The sequence below is a fragment of the Amphiura filiformis genome, chromosome 9 (assembly GCF_039555335.1).
Source record: "Amphiura filiformis chromosome 9, Afil_fr2py, whole genome shotgun sequence".
NCBI classification, from domain to species: Eukaryota; Metazoa; Echinodermata; class Ophiuroidea; order Amphilepidida; family Amphiuridae; genus Amphiura; species Amphiura filiformis.
Window position 1 is genome coordinate 24,730,841 of NC_092636.1, and position 26,402 is coordinate 24,757,242.

The 26,402-nt window shown below is 36.6% G+C and overlaps 2 protein-coding genes across 2 annotated transcripts; one reads left to right on the plus strand and one right to left on the minus strand.

Moving 5' to 3' along the window:
* Window positions 1-7,191: 7,191 nt before the first annotated feature.
* Window positions 7,192-13,114, plus strand: LOC140160780 (acireductone dioxygenase-like). The gene is made up of 4 exons (XM_072184080.1): window positions 7,192-7,406; window positions 9,969-10,073; window positions 11,933-12,103; window positions 12,963-13,114. The coding sequence occupies exons 1-4, from the start codon at window positions 7,314-7,316 to the stop codon at window positions 13,104-13,106; spliced, it is 513 nt and encodes a 170-aa protein (XP_072040181.1). The 5' UTR covers window positions 7,192-7,313; the 3' UTR covers window positions 13,107-13,114.
* Window positions 13,115-17,722: 4,608 nt separating this feature from the next.
* On the minus strand, window positions 17,723-19,447 carry LOC140160781 (cytochrome P450 2J2-like). Its single transcript, XM_072184081.1, has one exon. It carries the CDS (start codon window positions 19,423-19,425, stop codon window positions 18,256-18,258), a length of 1,170 nt encoding a protein of 389 aa, XP_072040182.1. The 5' UTR covers window positions 19,426-19,447; the 3' UTR covers window positions 17,723-18,255.
* Window positions 19,448-26,402: the final 6,955 nt, after the last annotated feature.

Here is a 26,402-nt window from a genome sequence, read left to right on the forward strand (position 1 = left end):
AATAAACCCATTCATACAATCATGCCTTAGAAACAACTGATTCAATATTGATCAACAGAGTACTCTTTGACAAGTGTATAACATGACCCTGCCAAGAATTGTAATGTAAAATGGACTTTTGCATTTGAAATCCACACTCCCCAGTGGAAGATTTAGCTGAAATCTTTCACAGAGGGAGTATGGGTTTTAATTAGAATAGAGAAATTGAGTAACTTTCAATTGAAATACTCGCTCCAGTTGTGGAAAATATAGGTAAAGCTATGATACAAGGGGAGTATGGGTTTCAAAATGATTAACCCTGGTAACCCTGACCAAATACATTTGAAAAGCATACACACAGGGCTAGTGTGGATTTCAACTGGAATAGCCCAATATGATAATGATTGCTTTCACAAATGGTTTTGCAGCAAAACCAAAGAAAAGACAGATTGCTTGTCCTCCACAACTTTTTCAGAATTCTCTTGGTATTTTAAGAAAAAAGTCTGATTTTCGCCGAATTTTTCCGCAAAAAACTATTTAAAAAAATTAAATAAAATTTTTTTCCTAATTTCTTCTTTTTTTCATATCTTGGAATTTTACAATCCACACGCAAGCTTTGAGACCTGAGACCATAATACCTAAACTTTGAGACAAACCTTTTTTTTTGGCCTGAGCCAAATAGTTGTGAACAGAGATATTTCTCTACTGTATAGTGTATACCACTTCATTCATGTTTTTTAAAGTAGTTTTAAAATGTGTAGATACTGAAAAAAGCTTCAGGATGTCAAAATTGTTGAAAGAAAAAAATTATCTGGAATTTCCAAAATTAGGGTCGGTATTCATTTTTACAGTAAAATTTTTTTCCTGATTAGGGTCGGTCGGTGGGGGACAAGCAAGCAACCTTTTTTTGGCCTAATTTAACATAGTTGACTAAAGGTGCTATAGACATTGGGCTATTCCATTTAAAATCCTGTGGAAGATTTAGCTAAAGTCTGCCACAGAGGGAGTATCAATTTTGAATAGAATACACAATTGGGTAACTTCAATTTGAAATACTTAACTCCAGTTGTGGAAGATATAGGTAAAGCAATAATACAGGGGGAGTGTGGGTTTTAAAATGATTAACTCTGACCAATTACATTTGAAAAACATACTACCCATGTAGAAGATATTTCCAAAATCTTCCACAGGGGGAATGTGGATTTCAACTGGAATAGCCCATTATGACGCAACCGTAACCTTGTTTGACAAGTGATAGTTGGATAAGGCTGGGAGAGACAGGCGTGGTCTCGGGTACCTGCGACACCCCTGCGGTCGGGTTGGAATTTCTGGTGTGGAATAACCTGAAGGGCATTGTGTAATATATGTACACACCTTGCCTTGGCCCAGTTTGTGTACTAAGTTCAATGTTACCAATGAGTTGATAAACTTGGCCCCAAGCCACAAAATCCAATTACAAGAGGCCAGAGTTCAATGTCAAACAAAACTGTTGTTTACCTTGCTTACTTTAAATATTTTGCAGGTGATATATTTTTAATAAATATCATTGCTACACACACAACTGTTGGGAGACCGTTTAAAAAAAATTAAGTGCAAATGTTGCACTCCAATTTTCACTTGATCCATCACCATGGGTACCCACCCATAAATTACACAGGGTACACGGGCACAACATTACCCGAAAATCCCAGTCTTACAATTGAACCAGTAATTCTAAAAGATTATTGGCTCATCCATACTTATGTGATGCAAATGTAGCCAACCAGGCCAGACCAGCAGTTAAAATTGAGTTATTTGCAATTATAAGGAGAAAAAAAAACCCTGTTCTATGGTTTCGACCTGACTGTATTGGAACACTACAGACCATTCCTATAATTGACACTTTCCATCGATGTCATATCGATATTGCATATTATAAAATGACGAAATCGAGGTCAAAAAGGGTGTGATATATGTTCACCCCATCAATGGCAGGAAAGTGCCAATTATAGGATTGGTCTATTACAGAAGGATTTTTGATAAGAGGAAGTCGCTTCATATTAAATAGTATCATTCCTATTAAGTATTATATTCTTTGTTAGTGTATTAATGGTTAAAATGGTGCTGAGCACACACGTGCCACTCTAATTATGCAGGTGTGATTGAGTGACACATATTGCAACTAATTAAAAGACTCACAAGTGCTTAATTTCATTGCCAAATATTTTACATGCAGCTGATATTTTTTAATTAGAATTATTTGTAAATTCATCTTTGGTTATACGGCAAACTTTACAATGGACTCTTCCATTAGAAAACAACACCCCTTTCATGACGTTTTTTTGAGTTGTAACCAACCATTCCAGAATCCAGATCCAACTATTTTCATCCAAAACAAAATAAAGGAAGGGGTGTAGGAATTTTTGAACAAAAATTCAAATAGGGGTCAAACTGCATCAGATCCAAATGGAAAACAGGCAAACAAGTCCATTTGGATGGAACGTGTCGACTGCTCAGTGCCAGAAGTGGGTAAGTGCAATAGCTTCCGCGCGTAGATGTGTACAATATACTGTGTGTAAATTGCCAAATGTTCACAGAGCAGCTATTGCACTTACCCACTTCTGGCACTGAGCAGTCAATGTAATGTAGTTCAACTCGAATTGATGTAAAGTGTCATCTTTAATTTCAAATGGAAATAGCCCATTGTCGTCTCGCCTATAGTTTGTTCGCCTTATAAGTAGCATTTTTTAGTGTTGTTTTTTGTTTGTTTACAGCACACATTAATAAAGTTATAACTTGCGCTCTCATAAATTCACATAAGCGCACAACAATTCTATATGATCATAGAAGAAACGATAAAGGAAAAAAATGGAAAGCAGGTCGACTGAGAAATCTCAGAATGTCCCTTTGAAGGTTCTAGTTTTAAATATTAAATACTGACTCTGCAGTGAAAGAGGATTTTGTGATACTAGCATCCTCTTTTTATGATATTTTTCAGAAGATTTCCACGAAAACAGCGTACTCCTAAAATTTCAGTTGATTCCGATTTTGCGTTTGCGAGTTATTCATGATTATGTGTATTACACTGCTCCATAGACAATGTGTTGTACCAGAACGAAATTCAAAATTGACAATATTTTTGCTAAACAAATTATTCTGCAAGAAATTTTTGGCACATTAACATTATGTAGCCAGAGGTTTCCAGTGGCATAAAAATCTCAACTTTTTAAAAGAAAAATGGGGGATGAGGTTGTGGATCACGAAATGCCCTTTTAATAATCACAATAATGATATTGACATTTCATGCCATAGAATTCGCATCCGTATGAAGACTGATTTTGTCAGAATTAAATTATTTTATTCAGGTGCTGCTGCTGCAGTAGTTTGCAGCTTGCCTATCAAATTAATTTCATGCCCAAGGAAATAAATCTGAGTTGGACATTTTTATTGAAATTTTTGATGTAACTTGTAACTTATGAAAGATTCAATTCTGTATGCAGTTTCATTTGAGTAGAAGAATCCTTCATGTTTTGGTAATGTTTATGACATTGATTACTGTCTTCTTTACTTTTCAAAGTAAAGAAGAGTGATTTATTTTGCTGAAACCCCCATCATAATAATATACTTACGGCCTAGAGATATGGACATTTTAGTGTTGCTCAGAACAATAAAATATAAATACAAAGGAAGTTGAATGTTATTATTGGCTATATCTCAAAATCAATATTTCCGAAATCTGACTCATTTTGCTTGATTACATCACAATAATATACACAATTAATTTTTTTCAAACTTTCACTATGATCACCTGGGACAAATATATATACTGCGCCAATAAAGTATCCTTACACTTGGAAAAATAATCGCAATTTCCAAACTGAACAATAGTGGGGTAAATTTGTTTTTTAATAGATGCACTATCTAATCCTGCACATTATGACACCACATTGAATCCAATGTGACTTCAAGAAGCAAAGTTACAAGCATTTGATTAGACGAAGGTCCAGTTTTGAAAGTGACAAACGGGCCTATTCAAAACTCCACAGACTAGACATCTGGTTTCAGAGTGGTGAATGGCTAATTTATGCGTTTGGCTTTAATTTCAAACAAAAGGAACAAAAGGAAACTGAAACAAAAATACTGAGAAATAAAATGAAAGTTATGAAAAGTACAGAGAAGTAAAAACTGAAATAAAAACTGCTTTAAATAATGCTTCATTGAAGAAACCACGTTCTCTTTGTTTCGCTTGTTGGAATCTTTTTTGCGCCTTGTAGGCCAGTTTGTCACTTTTAAAACTGGACCTTCGTCTATTCAATTGCTTGTAACTTTACTTCTTGAGGTCACATTGGATTCAACGTGGTGTCATAATGTGCAGGATTAGCTAGTGCATCTATTAAAAAAACAAATTTACCCCAATATTGTTCAGTTTTGAAATTGTGATTATTTTTCCAAGTGTAAGGATACTTTATTGGCGCAGTATATATAACTGAACACTGAATGGGCCTGAAAGGGAACACATATGTTTAGAAATTGAGTGTTGAACTTTTAATGCTTCCTGTACTTTGTATTTCATGTAATATATTACATGTATTAAGGAACCAGATATTAGGACGAGTGTACTATCTACACATGTGTCTTCTGCTAATGCTATGTTCTATGATAAAATTATTTGTATAAAGGCCTACATACTCCTATATGAATAATGTGGAAATTTTTAACCAGTTTGTACATACTATAGTGGTGCACTCAATTCATTAAACCAAATTACCGCATTCAACCTTTAGCACCCTGGGCACACATCAAGTCACTGAGCCACATTTGGTAGGCGCTTACTAAAGCATGTAAAATGAAAAAAAAAGTCAAAATGGGGAACTTACACACATGAAGAGCAAAAATGCAGTGTCTCTGAAATCAAAATCATTATAAACCTATAATAGAATTTTGATGGATTTAGTCGTACAGTTGAGGGCTTTTAGTCTTAGACGGTTTTCATTTGAACAATTCTGTAGGGTGCTTATTTAGGGGAGTACTATTTAGGTTGAATGTGGTACATTATTTAGTATATTTTTTAATAAATGTACTTCGGACAAAAGTCTGTCTCTTTTGTGTACGTATTAATCCATGTACACGTTTTATTCATGTGAGAAATTTACCTCATAACAGTATTACCCACATGTATATATTAATGTGTTTTCATTAAAAGAGAAAGTTTTATCAGTCTTGATATTTTTTGTTTCATATGCATGATTTTGTCTGTTATGATCATGACTGTGCAGGGCTGACAATTTTTCAGTTTTAGAACACCCCAAAATTTGTCCTGAAGGGGTGGGGTGGAGGATTCAAGGGTACGACTGCAGAAATCCCATTTAGAAGTAACATTTGAAAAAATATATATTCCTGGAAAAGTGGTAAGATTCTTCTATTCGCCACTTGCACGAGTTCGCCATTATGCACTATATGCGGGAGAGCCTCGAACTGGCAGCATACATGAAAGGAAGAATTACGTAACCTTACACAGAATGTTATATGACTGGTTCAATTCCCATTCATGTATGCTGCCAGTTCGAGGCTCTCCCGCACATAGTGCATAATGGCGGAACGTGCAAGTGGCGAATATTGGCTTAGAGTCTGCAAAGTATCAGGCTAAGTGAAAGGATATGAACTGCTACTGAGATTATCATTAATTACATTTTCAAAATTAGAACAAATATACCAGATACAGATTCAGTATGGTATAGCCCATCCCATTTTCCGGTAGCAAATCCGGGTAGCAAATACTATAGGCCTATATGAGAGGAATATAGGTCTATTACATGTATGTCTATGGTCCGATTTGAAAAAGCTTGGCTAGTGGTCAGGTCAGCAGGCTAACCCTACCAATGTTGATCCCCTTTACTGATTTATCTTTCTAGGATATGAGCAATGGACTAATTGAAACCTGACCACTTACAAGCCATGCTTCGAGAAACCAGCCCCTAGTCGTGTAGTGCAGCTGCTAACCTGAAGTTTTGTATTATTAAAAAGATAGTTTTTTAATTTCCCCGTTCATTGTGTAGGCCTATATCGTGATCATTACAAATTGCACTTCAATTGCAACATTTGAAACACATCTACACACGTGTGAAAGCTAATTAACTTAAAAATGATGAATTACAGAAATGAATCACGTCGGGCATTTGGACTACGCAATTTTATCCTTAAAATCGCACCGTTCTCAATTTGAAATATTACCCCTACGGAGTAACGGACCGACCATAAAATTATATTAATGAAATTCTTGACTTGCCTCGTCTACCGTCTTAGTTATCGTTGACTTTATTTGCCCACTCCATTTCCGTTGTAATCCTTATGATATGTACGAGAATAAAATAAATTTGTTTAGAAATTCTTGACATTAAAGCCATATTATAACATTTCTTTAAAAATAGATTAGTATTAATTTTCAATAAAATATTAGCATTTACTGTCAGATATGTCCCCTTTTAATTTTGAGCCGAACAAGTGAGGTAAAGCAAAGAAAATCGGAATTTACAACTAGCGCCAATGCATGTCACGCCGGCAGTTGTAATATGGTACGACCCTCTGGCGGGCGGGGGTGTGTGTGTGTGTCCCGCACGCCGTGTACGTAGGGGTGTGTTGACATCGCATACGCGTTCGACTAATATTTCTATCGTAATAATAAAACGCTGATTCAGGCGGTTTATTCAAAATCTCGGATTTTGACAAAACTACAGCACCTAAAGTCTTGATTTTTGCAGAGAATCTTTGTTTACTAAATTTCATTACAATCGTGTAAAAACCTGAATTTAAATTTTTTTTTTGAGGGCCTTCTCCTCAGCAAATGTTATAATATGGCTTTAAATTAAACAGCATCTAAAAATCACTCATATGAAATACGTCAAAATCGTAATTTTTGACAAAGAAGAAAGTATAGGAATGAGCCAGAAAGGGTGTGGGACTTGAGCCCTCTTACTTTGAACCCATTCCACACCACCCCACCGCACCCACATATAGTTTACTTAATTATCTTTACAGAGATTCTATACTCCCTATGAAATTCTGGTTCCAAGCTCGTGCTAATGCAGCTGCCTCTTAATTTATTAAACTAATTAGCACAGCAAGAAAAAAACCGCGAGTGCACATTTTTCAGTCCCAATATGACATCAAACTCTTACGCAAATCATCTAATTAATTAAATCACCTGAAACAGGACAATCATATAAATTAAAACCAATTTTGATGATGCAGTCCTAGTTATACCAAACCTCCCGAGTGCATCATTGTAGGCCTGCTCGCTGGAAGTATCTAGCAGTAGTTCGTCTTCAGTCATCGTTCACAGTTCATCATCTGACACCATGCCTGGATTGAAAGCTTGGCTTAGTGGTACCGAACCAAAGCAATATCTCTCAGATGCTGATCTCAACGAAATTGGCGTGAAATACTGGGTGGTGAGTATTTACACAGACCTAAGGGGTCTGTAGTATTTATCATTTTGTTTGTCAATTGATTTGCCATCATAATTTCAAAAAGATATTTCAAGAATATTTATAAATATTTTTATCACAACAGTGATGGTGATTCCACAGCGATTCTGTTTATGAGTCCAGAGCCCGGTCCGTGCTCCCGTGCAAACATCTTAGGCAATAGGAACAAATTAGTCCGATCTTTCGATCGACCATCGATGCTTGGTCGATCCTTATTATTTATGAAATCAATTAATTTACTATTGTTAATTGTGATAAAATTGTAATTTGTACCTGAAGGGATATTGGCCAATTTAAATTTGGCGTTAATTCTGATTAATTAGAGCTAATTAGTTGATAGTTCATTAATAACAAGCATCGAACGCAGCATCGACGGTCGATCCAAAGATCGAGCATATTTGTTTCTGGTGCCTTAGTGAAACTCAAAATCGACAAGAGGGTTCGTGCGCCAATTGTTGGTGGCCGGGGATATAGATTTTTCCAGTTTACCTGCCCACGCATCATAAAGGCCTATACTCTCGCAACTGGACTGGTGATTCGAGAGTGTGTCTATGACCAGCGTTTGTAATAGGCAGACCATCAAATGTTGCAATGCGCAGAGGACACTGACTATAAAATCTTCCCTTGAATCGTTCTTAAAGAATCATCATAAGTTTACCAATTTACCTTGAATGATACCATGACTGATTAAGCATGGTGATTGAAAGTCCGTGATTCATTTTATGAATGCATCCCGGCAATGGTAAAATCACTTTGCTATCTACGTTGTATGTTGCACGTTAGACGCACGGGACGTAGGCCTAAATTAAGCGACCCTAAGAAAATTTTATATGTATCTTGTTATTTTTAGAATTTTGTATTATTAATGACTTATATATGACATATAATGCGCACACTAATAGAAATTGTTCGTTGGCATTACTCAGTAAGTTGATGTAAGTCGTTGCGTCAACTTTCCGAGTAATGCCAACGCGTACAATTTTGAGTAACGCTGACTCGATATCATTATGTTGGTCGCACTCATTTGCACTTACTTTATTGAGTTGTTACAACTCAGAAAATGAAACTAGGTTAGCATAATTTTCTAGAGGTGTGCTATAGTATACACAATTTTGCACTGATTACAAAAATAAATATTTGAATACTGCTAATTGTGCAGAAAATGATCCAATTACGTGAATTAAGTATAACAAAGTACCAAATTGGAATAACTCAAAACAATAAGTACCAGTAACTTAATATGAACGAGTTACATCAACTTACATGTTGAGTTACAATAAACTCAACTAATTGGTTCTTTGAACCTTGTTTATTTTTCTAAGTTCCCTGAACTTGAATTCAGAAGTTGGCATTACTTAAAAAAGTTGACGCAACGACTTACATCAACTTTTTAAGTAATGCCAACAAATTTGATTAGTTGACGGAACTTTTTGAGCTTTTTCAGCATTTTTTAAGTTCGGATAACTAAAAAGAATTTTGTTTTGGCAATTTTTACACTATTTTTGAGTTGTCCAAACTTACTCCTTTTGAATTGCGCCACAAGACGAACAAGTCATTTCTATGAATGAGTGCAGCTTTTCGCCTTAAGGCGGGTCGGAGGGGAGTACTGTGGCAAATGGCTAAAAGTATGCGTGTGCTCATTGTCAGTGCATTTGATTTCGAGGGGTTGGTGGAATGAGAAGGCCTATACGAGGTGCCCTATACATTTGACACGTAAAATAGCACGACACATGGCAACTATTACATCAGATGGGTCTTCTTGCACCAACCCCTCAAATAATTGTCCAAATGTTGGGAAAGGTGCTTGACCTCATTTGCCCCTCTCTACCCAGGAGTGAAATGGGGAGCTGTTATGAATATCGTCCATTGAGCGCCGCCCAAAGGTACTACGGAGTATGCCTTGGGAATTGTATGGCAGCAGACATCATCTATAAAAAACGACAACGGAATATATGTTTTAAATAAAGGTTTTAAATAAATGTTTAAAATAAAGGTTGGCATATACAGCGCATTTCACATTAAAGTACTTAAAAGTACTTTAATGTGAAATGCGCTGCATATGCCAACCTTTATTTATTATTTTTGATTTTTTTTTTATAAGTGTCACCAAAAGTGGACCATATTGCCAAACATGTATGTTTTAACAATAAGCCCAATCGCCATTGTAACTTCTGGTTTTTGAGAGCAGTTTTGGGACACTTTGACCGCTGACATATCGGGAAAATTGTTGTTATTATTATTAATTAATTATTATTGTCACAATCATATCATTAAAGATATTTAAATAATTAATTATTACAATAATAATGTTTTTGGGGTTTGTTTTCATTCTTGTTAAAAGTTTTAGATTACACATTTTGTACGCACAAAAAACAATTTTTCTGAATTTTCCCAATAGGTCAGAGGGCAAAGTGTCCCAAAACTGCAAAAACTGTCCCACAATGCATTGCAAACTTCTAATTCCGATTTGGCTTACTATCGGTCAATCGCTCAATAGCCTTTTCTACCCTACTTTTTTCTTATAAGATCGATGCTGATAACTGGAAAGCAGAAGGTAAAATCGACAAGATTTGTGAGGAGAGGAACTACTGGAACTATGGCCATAAAAGGACAACCAGAGAAATGGTGTTGGTAAGGGACTGAATCGTTTATGAAGAGCTTGTTTCCAAACCATGTCCACAACCACATGTTTCTCATTTACTTGAATGATACAATCACGATTACTTTGACAAGTTTGACATTAGCAACAATGAGTTGTACCATCAACAAGCCATTGACAACAATGCTGCTTAACAATATGCAGACTATTGTTCTCATCTGGGAACCAAAGGCCTCACACAGTATTGTTACTGTACATCCATCCACTGTTTGCTTTGTAATGGTGCATCCAACTGAAATTGCTGTACCTATAGCATCTCAACCCATTGCAATATCGCACAGGTAAATCAGAAACATGTGTTTGTGGACTTAACATGGTTTGAAACCAAGCTCTTCATAATATAGTTGTTGTTTTGATTGGAAGTTGCGTAATATATAAATCACCAAGTTTCCACTTGTCGTCTAAATGCATTTGCATCAACTTTATTCATGTAGGCAATTATGTGCATTGCTCGTCAAATAAAAGATTCGTTTAATGGACGCATCCCGGTTGGGAAAATAGCACTGCTCTAATTTATGTTTCCATTTTGTGGTCACGTATTGTGATTTTTCGTTATGATGAATTTGATGTCTCATCTAGTTCACGCTTTGGTTCCTTTGTCAATATCGTTGCTTATTGCACGTGCGTGCTTTTGTTAAATTTGAAATTGTGTAATATAAAGTAGGCCTACATAGTTGTTAAACAGGGGGTGGGAAGGGTAGTAGATGCTCACGTGATTAATATAATTAAGCATTGTCAAATTTGTGCGCGCTTAGTGCATTTTACTATAGTTATATGTCATATTTGAGCATTTTAGCTTAAAATTGCATATTTTCGCTCGCAACAGGGAAGTTAATTCTTCACAGATTTTACACAAGCTTCCATCCCCCCGATGTTAAAAAGAAATTTACGCCACTGGTAAATTACCAGTTACTAGCCGATCACCCGCCTTTCGCGGTTTGTAAATGCATATAGTTTGGACTTGATTGTTTATAGTAAGTTTTACTTGAAATCTTTGCACGTTATGGCCATTGGAAGATGAAATTACTGAAGGCATGAGGGGTGTAAGCAGTAAGCCCCCTCCCCGTTAAGAATAAAGTATATACCCCGTATAAATGCACATATTGAACATGTTGAATAAAATAGGTGAATTAGTGCGCATGGTGCTTTCAGTGCTTGTAAAACTAATTAACTTGATTAATTAATTTGACCCCCTTGACGTAAACAAAATTCGATATTTTGTTGGGGTGCGGAACAACGTAGACTGTAAGGGTCTGTTTTTTCGAAGCATGGCAAGTGGTCAGGTTTCCTATAAGCCACCATGCAGGCATAAGCCCAATTAGCCATACCATGCAGTGCTTACAATTTCACATCATACATCACCTAAAATGGATCCACTTGGTCATATAGGGCTAGCTTGCTGGCTTAAGAAGCCTGACCACTACCCAAGCTTTGAGAAATCGGACCTAAAAGTTTTTAGCCTTACAAATTCGCCAAACTGCCTAATTTTATGATAGATGGTTTTTCTTTACTCAAACGGAAAGCAACAAAAATATATTTGAAGCAAATTGATAGTTTTTATAGTGGCGAGTAAAATTTAATGCCAGTGTCGTATGCTGCAGTATACACTCTCAGTAAAGTTTGCCCAACGTTGGTTAAGGAGGGCACAGCCGGCCAACGTTGGGTAATGTTTTGCCCAATGTTGTATAAATTCCTTTAGCCAAACCCGATATTGGGTAAAACATTACCCAACAGTTTGTCCAACGTTGAGGTGTGCACTCCTTAACCAACGTTGGGCAAACTTTTCTGAGAGTGTAGATTGAATCCCAATCTGATGTTTGTGTCTTGTCAGGAATACAACAAGGAGCATCTACACGAGCAGGATGAGGTGTTGTTCTTTTTGGATGGTGCAGGTTATATAGAGATGCGAGACAAGCAGGAACGCTGGATACATGTACCGGTTGTCAAAGGGATCTTGTATGTCTTCCCTGCCGGAGTATACCATCGCTTGAGATTGGAAACGGTAGGAAAGCAAATGACCTATTTTTATAATGTTAAATATTACTTATTTGGCCTGACGCTGACGACGTCACTGATAAGGATGATGATGCAATGGGCTGTTCCATTTAAAATCCACACTACCCTGTGGAAGATTTCGGAAATATCTTCCACAGGGGGAGTATGAATTTCAAATGGAACGAACACATTAGGCAGCTCCATTTGAAACTCACCTTCCCTCTGTGGCAGATTCAGATTGAATCTCAACGGGTGTGTATGAAATTCGAATGGAGCTGTTTAATGTGCTCATTCTATTTGAAATTCATACTCCCACTGTGGCAGATATTTCCAAAATCTTTAAATGGATTAGCCCAATGTCGATTCTAGTGATGATGACGATGATGACGATGATGATAGTGATGATGAAGATGGTGATAGTGGTGATGACAATGATGATGAAGATGATGATGAAGAAGATGATGATGATGATCATATGATGATGATGGTGATAGAGGAGGAAGACGATGGTGATGACGACGACGATGAATAAAGAACTTAAGTAAAACTATATGAACAAACCTGAATTCAAATTTGTTTGCACCCTCCGAAAGAGATGCGACAATGTCCAGGAATCACTGAAGAGGGCTACTCCAGGGCTATCGTCTGCTATTTTTTTACTTTATTTTTTTTTGTAAATACTATATTACTTTTCTCTATGTTTTTTCTGCAATGTAATAGGCATATGCATGGTAAATTTGTTGGCCTTTTTCCTAAATAAATTCAGTTACATGCAAAAAAAAAGAAAAGTGATCCTTTTGGTTAATGTCTTTATAAATGGACCTTCATATTTTGGGTACATTTTTCCATTTGTGATTTTTATATAGGATGTTTGCAACCGTCTATCTATTCGAGCAAATAAGAAGTTGGATCCAACAGAATCCGGTCTGAAGTACCACTATCGTCCAGCAGATGAGATGGACTGTCGTAAGCAATACTTGGAGAGGTTGAGTGCCGGTAACTTCCCATGAAGAAGCCTTTTAACAAAAGCCTTATAACACGTATTTTGTTTGGAGAAAGGAAAGATGAATTACATGCACTGAATGACATTTAGGCCTATATTAAAGAGGACGTCCCACCAGAGCAGTTCTTCTGGGGTGAACCAAACCTGCCTGGTTATCAAATTAATCAGTGACAAGGTTATCTCTGAATTTGACAGGTGCTAATTGATGCAATAACATTAAAATATCAATTAGAACCTAGCAAATTCAGAGATAACTTTGTCACTGATTAATTTGATAACAAGGCAGGTTTGGTTCACCCCAGAAGAACTGCTCTGGTGGGGCTTCATCTTTAAATGTCCCCTTTCTGAGGCAGTGATTACATAGTTTATTGCTTTAGGAGAAACTTTAATTTTTACATTTTCGAAAAAAGGCAAGCCTAATGCGACCCATACACGATCAAATTTAATATTGATCAATTTGAGAACCCTAGATGCAGGAGTGGATACAAAATCTACCATTGTGCGTATTCAGTGGTAGATTTTGTATCCACTCTTGTATCTAGGGTCTTTGATATTGATCAATAAAATTGAACGTGTGGGCGCCGCATAACTCAAGGGCACAACCATGACAACACGATGGCATCACCGGGGCTCGAACCCGGAACATTCCGATTATGAATCGGCGTCCGTTCGCATGTGTCATGTGGCGCTTATACGTATGACTTAGGCTATGACATATGACTTGTGTCCAATGACACATGAATGACGTCAAATTGGGACAAATGCTGCATCATACTCGTACGAAGAGGTTTTCCTTCTTTTCGTATCTGTTCACCCTTTCCTTTCTCTAAATGAGATGTGTTAGCTTTGAAGTAGTCGTCGACAAAATCGCTGTGGTAGTTTTCAATTTCACATAAAGAAAGTATAGAATAAGCAACTGAACTAAAATAAATATAATCATGATAATAGGGCGTACTACATACGAATAAGCCATGCATTTGTGTCGTTGATGTACCAGGTAGTCCATTATAACTAAGAACTAAAATTCAGTATAGTTCTATTTGATTTGATTTGATTTGATTTGTTGAAGCTTATTTCCATTGGGGTCCATTTGAAAACCGGGACGGGTTGGGAACAGTCAGGGGTTAACACCCTACTCTTTTCGAAACTGGCTGCGAGATACATGTACAGGTATGGCTCTCTGTACACGGGACCGACGGCTTAACGTCCCCTCCGAAGGACGGAGTACTTTCATGATTCATTTACCCAATTCTAAATGAACCATGGGAGAGCGGAAGTCTGAATTTAATCTACAGAAGTTGCCAATTAATTTCAGACTTTTTTTTTCCAAGTCAACATCCCAGCAAATCGCCACCGCCGGGAATCGAACCCGGGACCTCATGCACTAAAGGCAAGTACCCTAACCATTGCGCCACGCTCTCCCAAGTTCTACAATAAAATAAAGTAAATTGTAAACAGATGATAATGAATAGGCCTACTAAAGGTGCATGCATATTCGACGTCAAGTATATGGAGTGTGAATCGGGCATTACATGAACCTGTCTGTTAAAATAAAACATGTTGAACTACTTATAAGCCTATGATTATACGTTTGTGAATGGGTTGGTCCACGGGTGGGATCGACCATTAATAACTGACTGAAATATTTATTTCTTGGTTCATATAATTATTATTAAAATCCAAATAAAAATTATGTTACGTTGTAAAATGATGTATAATGTATATACCTCAAATATTACTGGGCTATTCCAGAATTGAAATCCATACACTCCCTATGAAAGATGTGACCTTTATAATCTCCCACACACAGGGGGTGTGTATTTCAAATGGAGTCACCCATTCAGGTAACCCAATTTGATATCACTCACTATGTGAAAGCTTAATGTCATGTCTACCATAGGGGATGTGTGGATATTGACTGGAATAGCCATTGCCTTAATTGCGGACGAATCCCTTAATAATGTATTGTAGCTTTAGAAAATATTAACACGTTGTTTTCCTGTTCTTAAATGAAATAGCTGTAACTTTCTGTAGTAGGTACTACAAGCAATTCACTGTTGAATATACAATGCAAAGACTGTATCACTTAGGGCCTAAATGTTGAATAAAGAAAAACTATGAACTACGAGGAATGATTACTGTATATTTTACTCATGTCGTTATCGAAATACATGTGTACATTATGTCAACCAACCCGTTTTCTTTGTACACGATTTTAGATGCTCTGGTTCAAAACTAAATTTTTCAAGATGGTGCCGGCGGCCATCTTGGATTTCTGGGTTAAAATGACACCGTAATGTCAAACTAATGTCAGAATCGGATTCCTTGTGCTCGAATTACCCGAAAAAGTGTCTTTGTACATGATTATAGGTGCTCTGGTTCAAAACTAAATTTTTCAAAATGGCGCCGGCAGCCATCTTTGATTTTGGCCTCTAGCGAAAAAAGCCGATTCAATTGGCGATATATAACATTTCTGCAGTCAAAATTCTGTACCTCAAAAAGCAAATAAGCTTTTATCATGTTATCTTCACAACAAACTGTAAAATAATGGCCCGGAATAATGGCTACAAATTATCTTTTAAACAGATATTCTCTCTGATTACATTTTTTTAATAGGCATACATCATCGTACAATCAAGACAATATTTTTCCCGTTACATTTTAAATTTAATTGTGAAGTTCATACCCAGATGTACAGTGTATAATTATGAAACATAGAGAGACTTAAGACAACACAAACACTTATAAGGACAATATGTTTATGGCAAACTAACAAAAACTAACACAAAGTACAGAACATGCGATTAATCCCTTAGTCTATAATAATATTCAAGTGCGCCTACGTGTAATAATACATAGTAAATCAAGGAAATTTAACACATAATATTTATCGCACAGTAATATTATCTATCCACATCTATACAATATTTAACACCTATACAAATTATTAAATAACACCAAATAACTTTGTATCTGACTCAGTTAATTTAAAGGCTGAGTATATCAAAATTAACACGTTGTTAATTGCAACATATTTTCGTCTTTTTATACAATCTGATGATTCTATTATTTTACACACATTTCAAATACATTTCACATAATATTATCAAAATTTTCAAATTGCATTTGACCTTCAACAACTCAAAATTATTTGAGTTAACTTTTCAGTCACAAAAGTTATTCGGATCATGCAATGGTGAAAAATACACCTTTATTTCCAGTTATATACGTTTTATGACTATATTTTATTGTCAATAACAATGTAACAGACATGTTAAACATAAATTTACATTTTCCAATTCAAACACTTCTTCACTTTTTACATCAAGTAGCCAAAATGACTGAAGTTGTTTGTCTCTGACTCCACTTTACATTTTTCTGTAATTTTGACAGGATTTTCCTTGAAAAGGTTTAAGGGCTGGGGTATGAACGTTTGGACAGTATTTATTTTGGGACATTAGAGCACATCAGACATGTCGAATTGCATTCTGAATACGAAGAATGTCATTCTGATCTCAAATAATTTTGATTTTTTGAAATTCGCAATTAAATACACATTTCATGGCAAATCATTAAAATTGATATTTTTGATATTTAACAGTACTTGAAGTAAACTTTATAAATCTGATGATTTATACTTAAAGTGTATGTAGGTGGGATGAAAAAGCCGACGATCAATTGAAAATTTTGACCTTTCGTATTGAAGATATGGATTTTTCCCCAAAACACCAAAAAAAATAGGTCTTTTGGGAAAAAATCTATATCTTCAATATGAAAGGTCAAAATTTTCAATTGACCGTCGGCTTTTTCCCCTGCTACATACACTTTAAGAATATATCATTAGATTTATATAATTTACTTCGAGGACTGTTATATATCAACAATTTGAAAAATATCAAATTTTTATAATTTGTCATAAAATTTGTATTATATTGTGATTTTCAAAAATGAAAATTATTTGATATCAGAAAGACATGCTTCGTATTCAGAATGCAATTCGATAGGTCTGAGGTGCTCTCATGTCCTACAAAAAATACTGTCGAAACGAAATAAACGCTCATTTTAGATCCCTTAAGGGCTGGGGTATGAACGTTTGGACAGTATTTATTTTGGGACATTAGAGCACTTAGAACTATCAATTGCATTCTGAATACGAAGAATGTCATTCTGATATCAAATAATTTTGATTTTTGAAATTCGCAATTTAATACACATTTTATGGCAAATCATTAAAATTGATATTTTTGATATTTAACAGTACTTGAAGTAAACTTTATAAATCTGTTGATTTATTTAAAGTGTATGTAGGTGGGATGAAAAGCCGACGATCAATTGAAAATTTTGACCTTTCGTATTGAAGATATGGATTTTTTTTCCAAAACACCAAAAAAATTAGGTCTTTTTGGGAAAAAATCCATATCTTCAATATGAAAGGTCAAAATTTTCAATTGACCGTCGGCTTTTCCTCCCTGCTACATACACTTTAAGAATATATCATTAGATTTATATAATTTACTTCGAGGACTGTTATATATCAAAAATTTGAAAAATATCAAATTTTTATAATTTGTCATAAAATTGGTATTATATTGTGATTTTTAAAAATGAAAATTATTTGATATCAGAAAGACATGCTTCGTATCCAGAATGCAATTCGATAGGTCTGAGGTGCTCTCATGTCCCACAAAAAATACTGTCGAAACGCAATAAACGCTCATTTTGGATCCCTTAATGCAGCAGCATTTAAATTACACTCAATTACATAAAATTAAATCTGACACCTCTCACTGCAAAAACTCGGGTTTTAAAAGTAACACTGGTTGGAATCAATAGAGGACCGCACCAAGGGGTGTTGATGTTGTTTTTTAACACTTTTGGGTGTTAATTTTACACTCTTGGTGTCATTTTCGACACATGGAAGGTATAACAATAACACAAAACGTGTTAAAAAAACATCCCTGGGTCATGTGGGTGCAGTTCTCTATTGACTCCAACCAGTGTTACTTTTACTACACGAGATTTTGCAGTATAGAAACTAAATTAAATCTTTGGGTAAACTATTACCATAAACAGAATAGCGGCCACTTTACTGCATGATTATCATATTTCAGTAGGCCTATAACGCAGCTTTTTTATTAAAAAATGAGAAAACTAAATTAATCGTCTTTCTTATAGTCATCCAAACTCCGTTCTAAAGCACACGCTAAAAATGCCACAGGTTTGTATACTGTTCCAAATTCTCCGTGTAAAGAAAGCTGCGATGATCCTTCGTGGTTTACAAATTTGAACTGATGCAAAAGATGCGTAAGAAAGAGGAACACCATAGCCTGCGCCAAAGCTTCTACTGGACACTTTCGACGACCAACACTGAATGGAATGACCTCGGAAACGTTATCAGGACTCTCTATGAATCGCTCAGGTCGGAATTCGTCTGGATCTTTCCACAGTTGAGGATCACGGTGTATGGCCCAAATATTAGATACAACGGTTGCACCTTTTGGCACACTGTAAGGTCCAATTGTGGTGTCATCGCTTACCACATGCAGAAGTGAAAGAGGCACCGGACTTGACATTCGATATATCTCTTGAATAACGGCATGAGTATACGGCAGATTTACCTTGTCAGATATTCTAGGGAAACGGGTACGTCCAACGACAGAATCTAGCTCAGATTGTAGACTACTTTGGATGTCTGGATTGGCAAGAAGATACAAAATCCCCCAATAAATGGTAACAGCGGTGGTATGCCCACTTGCTAAGAACAAAGTAAACAAATGGCCTCTCATGTTTTCATCATGTACAAACGAATGAACATCGGCGACTGAATCGCTCTGAAGCGATTGCTCGCGAAGGTACGCATCTACAAAATCATTGATGCGCTCTGAATCGAAGTTTTCACGATGTTCTTCTATGATGTTGGATAGGTATTCTCGTATGGTTGCCTGAATGGCATTCAATTCACGTTTTGCTTTGGATGGGAAGAGCGAAGCGAAAATAGGGAAAGTGTTTTCTGATCCACCTTCGCCTGAGGTGACTAAAAAACGGTCAACCAAGTCCATTAGGTGTATAAATTGAGTGTCGTCGTATTCATAGTGTCGACCATAAACAACGGAGCATATTACATTTGTTGTTGCGCTGTTCAGAAACAGATGAAGATCGGTGTTTTTACCTTGCAATTTCGACACCTCTAGTCGAAGGATCTCACTTTCAGCTGCAACTTTATTTTCAAAAGACTCTCTCCCAGCTCCAAAATGGCGAAAGGTGGTCATTAAAAATCGGCGGTAGTGTTGAACGTCTTCATAAGCGATGCGATTTATACCAAACATTTTTATCCTTAAGTCGTCTGCTACATTATCATTGATTTTTGGATTATTTAGTGCCTGTTTTAGGAGTTGAAGATCAGAGATAACGATCATGTAGCTTCTAAACATATTCAAACAGTAGATCTTTCCATATTTCTGACCAAAATGTGTGAGTAATTCGTGAAGACCTAATCCAGAGCTGTAAGCTTGCCATGCGAAAGTGAGAAAGTTCCCAACCAATGGTAAATTCATTGGTCCAGGTAGTAAGTGCCTTGGTCTATGAGTCCACCAGAAAAGAAGAAGAAATACAACTGCAAAGAACAACAGACTGAGAACGAGTATCGAAGAAAAACTCGGATATGGTACGGAAATCGGCAAACATCGTGAGCATTGCTGTAGTGTAAATCAAGATTAAGTTGACTCAAATTCCAAATTTGAAGCCGTTTCAGATTTCGGTAAAAGTAAATTATGATATGATGAAAAATTGTCATAAAATATGTTGAACTTGAGTTTACGATTAAACACTCTATATGGACTATCAGTGGAAGCTATAACAAACAAATGATATTTAGTTCGATTGAAAACTTATGTCTATGATCATGATGATAAAATCTGGTGTCAGCTTGGTGTCTAAACGTCCTCTATAGGATATCCGCGTAGACATGGTATAAACATTAAAACATAGGACTATAATGCTATGATGTCTAGGCCTTGCCCTTCACACAATATATAACATCCGGCTGATTCCGCTGAACATGCTGAAGGGTCAACCATGTCGTTCGATACATGTTGAAATCAGCATAATTCAGAAATACACCTTTTTGCTTTGAAATAAATTTTCTCTGTCAAATTAAAAACAATAAATTTATTTTTTCAGTAATCATTGGTAATGTCGGATAAAGACATGGCACTTGGAAATAACTTTTAAAAAAAAATCCTAGTGTTAAAATTAGGCATGAAATTGTGCCTTTTAGTGTAAAATTTTTTATAGGCCCCAACTTCGTCCGTGAGTTTTTTGGAATTAACTTTTTAGCGTTTCAAAATAATATAATTCACTAAAGAAAGATTTTCCCCACCTCATAAGGCACATCGTGTAAACACAGCCAAATTAAAAAGTCACCACTAGTTCCATCCCCATTTAATCAGAGTCTAGTGAGTTTATGGCAAAATAATTTATATAATACTTTTTATACACTTTCCTTCGAAGGTTGATACCAAATTTGATATCAAAAGTTTAATCATCGTGAACATAGGAACCGTTGTTTGGAAATTCGTGAAATTTTTAAAATGACATAGGGAGTCGTATCACGCGGCGGAAATAGCGTGAGTGCCTGAATAGGCCGGCAGGTTAATCGATTAGAAAGCGCGACTATTTGTGACTGGTGCCCTGGTTATGTAACATGTGATGTAACACTATGTGAGGAGTCTGCCTCAAGCAGCCTTGACCTAGCTGCTATTGCTGTGTATGTATATAGGCTGAGACATTGAACAATGTTGGTCCACCAGCCCACCACAGAACTTTAAGCTACCAAGCATGTCTCATGGAGAAAGGCGCAGGATTGGTTGTTTTAGTAAATTTCCTATACTTAAGGTATAGGGAAATTTTACATTTCGCCACATATATAAATTGTACAAATAGCACAAATAGCTAGAAGTAAATGCAAAAGACAAGGGTTCAAAGGGCTTTAACGTACTGGCCATATAAGCAATTTTGAACTTAGATTATTTTTCTCATATCCTAGTTGCTTCCAATGATCGCTACGGGGATCGCTATTTGTGCAATTTGTGCAATTGGTGGAAAGGGCTTTAACGTGCCGACTATATAAGCAATTATGACATTGATCGCCAAGTCCCTTCTAGCCGTCAGCAATTTGTGCAATTTATGCAATTTTGAACTTAGATTATTTTTCTCATATCCTAGTTGCTTCCAATGATCGCTATTTGTGCAATTTGTGCAATTGGTGGAAAGGGCTTTAACGTGCCGACTATATAAGCAATTATGACATTGATCGCCAAGTCCCTTCTAGCCGTCAGCAATTTGTGCAATTTATGCAATTTTGAACTTAGATTATTTTTCTCATATCCTAGTTGCTTCCAATGATCGCTATTTGTGCAATTTGTGCAATTGGTGGAAAGGGCTTTAACGTGCCGACTATATAAGCAATTATGACATTGATCGCCAAGTCCCTTCTAGCCGTCAGCAATTTGTGCAATTTATGCAATTTTGAACTTAGATTATTTTTCTCATATCCTAGTTGCTTCCAATGATCGCTATTTGTGCAATTTGTGCAATTGGTGGAAAGGGCTTTAACGTGCCGACTATATAAGCAATTATGACATTGATCGCCAAGTCCCTTCTAGCCGTCAGCAATTTGTGCAATTTATGCAATTTTGAACTTAGATTATTTTTCTCATATCCTAGTTGCTTCCAATGATCGCTATTTGTGCAATTTGTGCAATTGGTGGAAAGGGCTTTAACGTGCCGACTATATAAGCAATTATGACATTGATCGCCAAGTCCCTTCTAGCCGTCAGCAATTTGTGCAATTTATGCAATTTTGAACTTCTCGCCGGCAGGACTTGCCGTAAAATCTTAACTCGCCGGCGGGACTTGCCGTATGATGCCTAGGATGATGATGATGAGGATGACAAGATGCCGATGCCTCAAATTAAGTATGACTCGGATGATTGGATATAATGATGATGCCTAGGATGATGATGACTCTGATATGATGCATAGATGATGATGACTCCGATGATGATGAATATGACGATGACGATGATGATGATGATGATGATGATGATGATGATGATGATGATGATGATGATGATGTAGACGACGACGATGATGATAATGATGATGACGACGATGATTACGCTATATAATGACAAAATGAATGAAGGTGTCATTTTATTAGCGATATTGAAATTAGGGGAGCCCCGAAAAGTTGAGTGTTACCGTAGTTACTGCGGTTTTCGGACTTGTTATTTCTTTCTAAACATCCTCGTACGTATCATTCTTCCTTAAATTTTCTCGGTTTGTAATAAGGCGGTTCTCGAAAGCAATGGGACAGCGCTATTTTGGGAGTCTAATTACCCTATTAGCAGGAATAAGAGCTAAATCAACCGTGAAATTTTGTTGATGACGATGCATCGCATGATATAGACTTGGATTAGCATGATGACCATGATGATGATAAGACGGCGATGCCTCAGATTCAGTATATAATATCATCACACTGCCGACGCAGCTTTTGACTATAATGATGATGCCTAGGATGATGATGACCTGATAAGATGCCTAGGATGATGATGACTCCGATAATGATGAATATGATGAATATGATGAATATGATGATGATGATGATGATGATGTTGACGACGATGATGATGATAATGATAATGATGATGATGATGATGATGATGATGATGATGATGATGATGATGATGATGATGATGATGATGATGATTAAGGCAGCCCCGAAAAGTTTAGTGTTAGTGTTAGGGCGGTTTTCGGACTTGTTTTTTCTTTCTAAACATCCTCGTACGTATCATTCTTCCTTAAATTTTCTCGGTTTGTAATAAGGCGGTTCTCGAAAGCAATGGGACAGAGCTGCGTCGATGCCTCAGATTCAGGATGATGAATTGTATATAATATCATCACACTGCCGACGCAGCTTTTGACTATAATGATGATGCCTAGGATGATGATGACTCCGATATGATGCCTAGGATGATGATGATAAGACGGCGATGCCTCAGATTCAGTATATAATATCATCACACTGCCGACGCAGCTTTTGACTATAATGATGATGCCTAGGATGATGATGACCTGATAAGATGCCTAGGATGATGATGACTCTGATATGATGAATAGGATGAGGATGATAATGATGATGAATAATGAATGATGATGATGATGTTGACGACGATGATGATGATAATGATAATGATGATGATGATGATGATGATGATGATGATGATGATGATGATGATGATGATGATGATGATGATGATGATGATGATGATGATGATGATGATGAGGAGGAGGAGGAGGAGGAGGATGACGATGACGATGACGATGATGATATGAAAGCGGTTGTCGAAAGAAATGGCGAAGCGCGAGCCCGGAAAAGTTGAGTGTAACCGTAGTTAGGGTTGTTGACGGATTTTGTTTGCTTATAAACTTCCTCGTACGTATCATTTCTTCCTTAAATTTTCTTTCCACCAATTGCACAAATTGCACAAATAGCACTTACTGGAAGCAACTCAGATATTGTCAATCCTCATTGCTTTTATAAATTGCATAAATTGCAACACCTGTGGCTATTTCTACAATTTGTAAAAATTGCTTACGTGCATGGCTATTTGTACAAATTGCACACTTTCTTGCAACTGTAGGCAATTTGTGCAATTGACTGACATAAATGGCACAAATTGCAACACCTGTGGCTATTTATGCAATTTGTAAAAATTGCTTACATACGTTGCTATTTGTACAAATTGCACACTTTCCTGCAACTGTAGGCTATTCGTGCAATTTACTGACATAAATTCCACAAATTGCAACACCTGTGGCTATTTATGCAATTTGTGAAAATTGCTTAAGCAACTGGCTATTTGTGCAATTTGTGCTATTTATACAAATTGCACACTTTCTTGCAATTGAAGGCTATTTGTGCAATGACCAATCCTGCGCCTTTATGGTCTCATGGGACCTATCAGTTTTTGCAAACTTCAACCAGTTTTTGCAAACTTCAACCAGTTTTTGCAAACTTCAACCAGTTTTTGCAAACTTCAACCAGTTTTTGCAAACTTCAACCAGTTTTTGCAAACTTCAACCAGTTTTTGCAAACTTCAACCAGTTTTTGCAAACTTCAACCAGTTTTTGCAAACTTCAACCAGTTTTTGCAAACTTCAACCAGTTTTTGCAAACTTCAACCAGTTTTTGCAAACTTCAACCAGTTTTTGCAAACTTCAACCAGTTTTTGCAAACTTCAACCAGTTTTTGCAAACTTCAACCAGTTTTTGCAAACTTCAACCAGTTTTTGCAAACTTCAACCAGTTTTTGCAAACTTCAACCAGTTTTTGCAAACTTCAACCAGTTTTTGCAAACTTCAACCAGTTTTGCAAACTTCAACCAGTTTTTGCAAACTTCAACCAGTTTTTGCAAACTTCAACCAGTTTTTGCAAACTTCAACCAGTTTTTGCAAACTTCAACCAGTTTTTGCAAACTTCAACCAGTTTTTGCAAACTTCAACCAGTTTTTGCAAACTTCAATCAGTTTTTGCAACCTTCAATCACTTTTTGCAAACTTCAAACCCTTTTTTCGCTAACTTCAAACCCTGTTTATGCTAACTTCAAACCCTGTTTTTGTTAACTTCAAACCCTTTAGAAGACAAACGGTACGGTGTACCATGAGGGACATGAAAACTTCTGTAATTATAAAACCCCAGTACAATTTTCGTTGACATGATACTATAGGTAAGTGGTGCCAGTGCCGGCGCCATGATTTTTTGGGGGGGGGGCAAAGTGAATTTGGGGGTGAAAATTGCAGCAAAACGTGCAAATTTTCGTAATTTGGGTTTTTACTGGGGAACAGGGGGCACGGTCCGGGGAATCCCCCATGGCAACGCAAATGAGTACATAGGGGGAGTGGGTCAGGAGGTATTTAGTAGCCATGCCCCCCCCACACCACCAAATAAAACCAGGCAAAGTTTCTGTCCTGACGGTGCTCCCCAGACCCGGTGGGGGGGGTCACTCCCATTGTGGCCTGTACACCATCCGCGATAATCAACTTTTGAAAAGCACCCTAAACAAGGATTTAACCCTTGGCTAAAACGATACCCTAAACAGGTAACACGCGCCTGTTTTCACACCTGGCAGGGATTTTATTCCTTGCATTAAATTCCATGCCCTAAATTTCATTTCCACAATTACAAATGTAGTTCCACTCCATCCATGTCAGTACTCCTGCCCCTGCATACCCCCCAATGAAAATGTCTGGTTACGACATTGAGAACCCCCCCAGGGGCACTCACATACCATTATGTGTTGTCATCCTCAACCATCCCCCTCAGATTCCCAACCCTAAACACCGCCCTTTATTGTGTGAAAAAAATGAACCCTTATTACTGACCTTGGAGCAAAGTAGGAACCATTTTCACTGATCAACTCATGTACACCCTTTTCACTGATACAATAAAGTAGACTTAAATACTCGGGCTCCCGTACAGGCTTTGATGTTTATTGCTGTGTATGTAAAATACCAGTTGGAAAACGGCTTCCGACAAAACATGAAAATCAATACCCTTAATGCAGACTTGTAGGTCTAAGTGGCTAAAAAATCTACCCTTTTTTGCAAAAAGCTTGAAATTGATACCCTTATCGCGGCCCGCTCGGGTGATTGAAGTTAGCAAGAACAATTATTGAAGTTTGCAAAAAGTGTTTGATGTTAGCAAAAACAATTGAAGTTAGCAAAAAGTGTTTGAAGTTAGCAAAACAATTGAAATTTGCAAAAAGTGTTTGATGTTAGCAAAAACAGTTGAAGTTAGCAAAAACAATTGAAGTTAGCAAAAACTGTTTGAAGTTAGCAAAAACAATCGAAGTTAGCAAAACTGATAGAAGTTAACAAAACTGATTGAAGTTACCAAAAACAATTGAAGTTAGCGAAAAGTGTTTGAAGTTAGCGAAAACAATTGAAGTTAGCAAAACTGATTGAAGTTAGCAAAAACAATTGAAGGTTGCGAAAAGTGTTTTAAGTTTGCAAAAACTGATTGAAGTTTGCAGAAACTGATTGAAGTTTGCAGAAACTGATTGAAGTTTGCAGAAACTGATTGAAGTTTGCAGAAACTGATTGAAGTTTGCAAAAACTGATTGAAATTTGCCAAAACTGATTGATTGCAAAAACTGATTGAAGTTTGCAAAAACTGATTGAAGTTTGCAAAAACTGATTGAAGTTTGCAAAAACCTGATTGAAGTTTTCATGTCCCTCATGG

Excerpts from the sequence above, each read along its gene's own strand:
- LOC140160780 (XM_072184080.1), top strand. The coding sequence starts at position 7,314 with ATGCCTGGATTGAAAGCTTGGCTTAGTGGTACCGAACCAAAGCAATAT. Across the intron at positions 7,407-9,968 it reads TTGGCGTGAAATACTGGGTG|ATCGATGCTGATAACTGGAA; the intron begins GTGAGTATTTAC and ends TTTTCTTATAAG. Across the intron at positions 10,074-11,932 it reads CAACCAGAGAAATGGTGTTG|GAATACAACAAGGAGCATCT; the intron begins GTAAGGGACTGA and ends GTGTCTTGTCAG.
- LOC140160781 (XM_072184081.1), bottom strand. The coding sequence starts at position 19,425 with ATGTTTGGTATAAATCGCATCGCTTATGAAGACGTTCAACACTACCGC.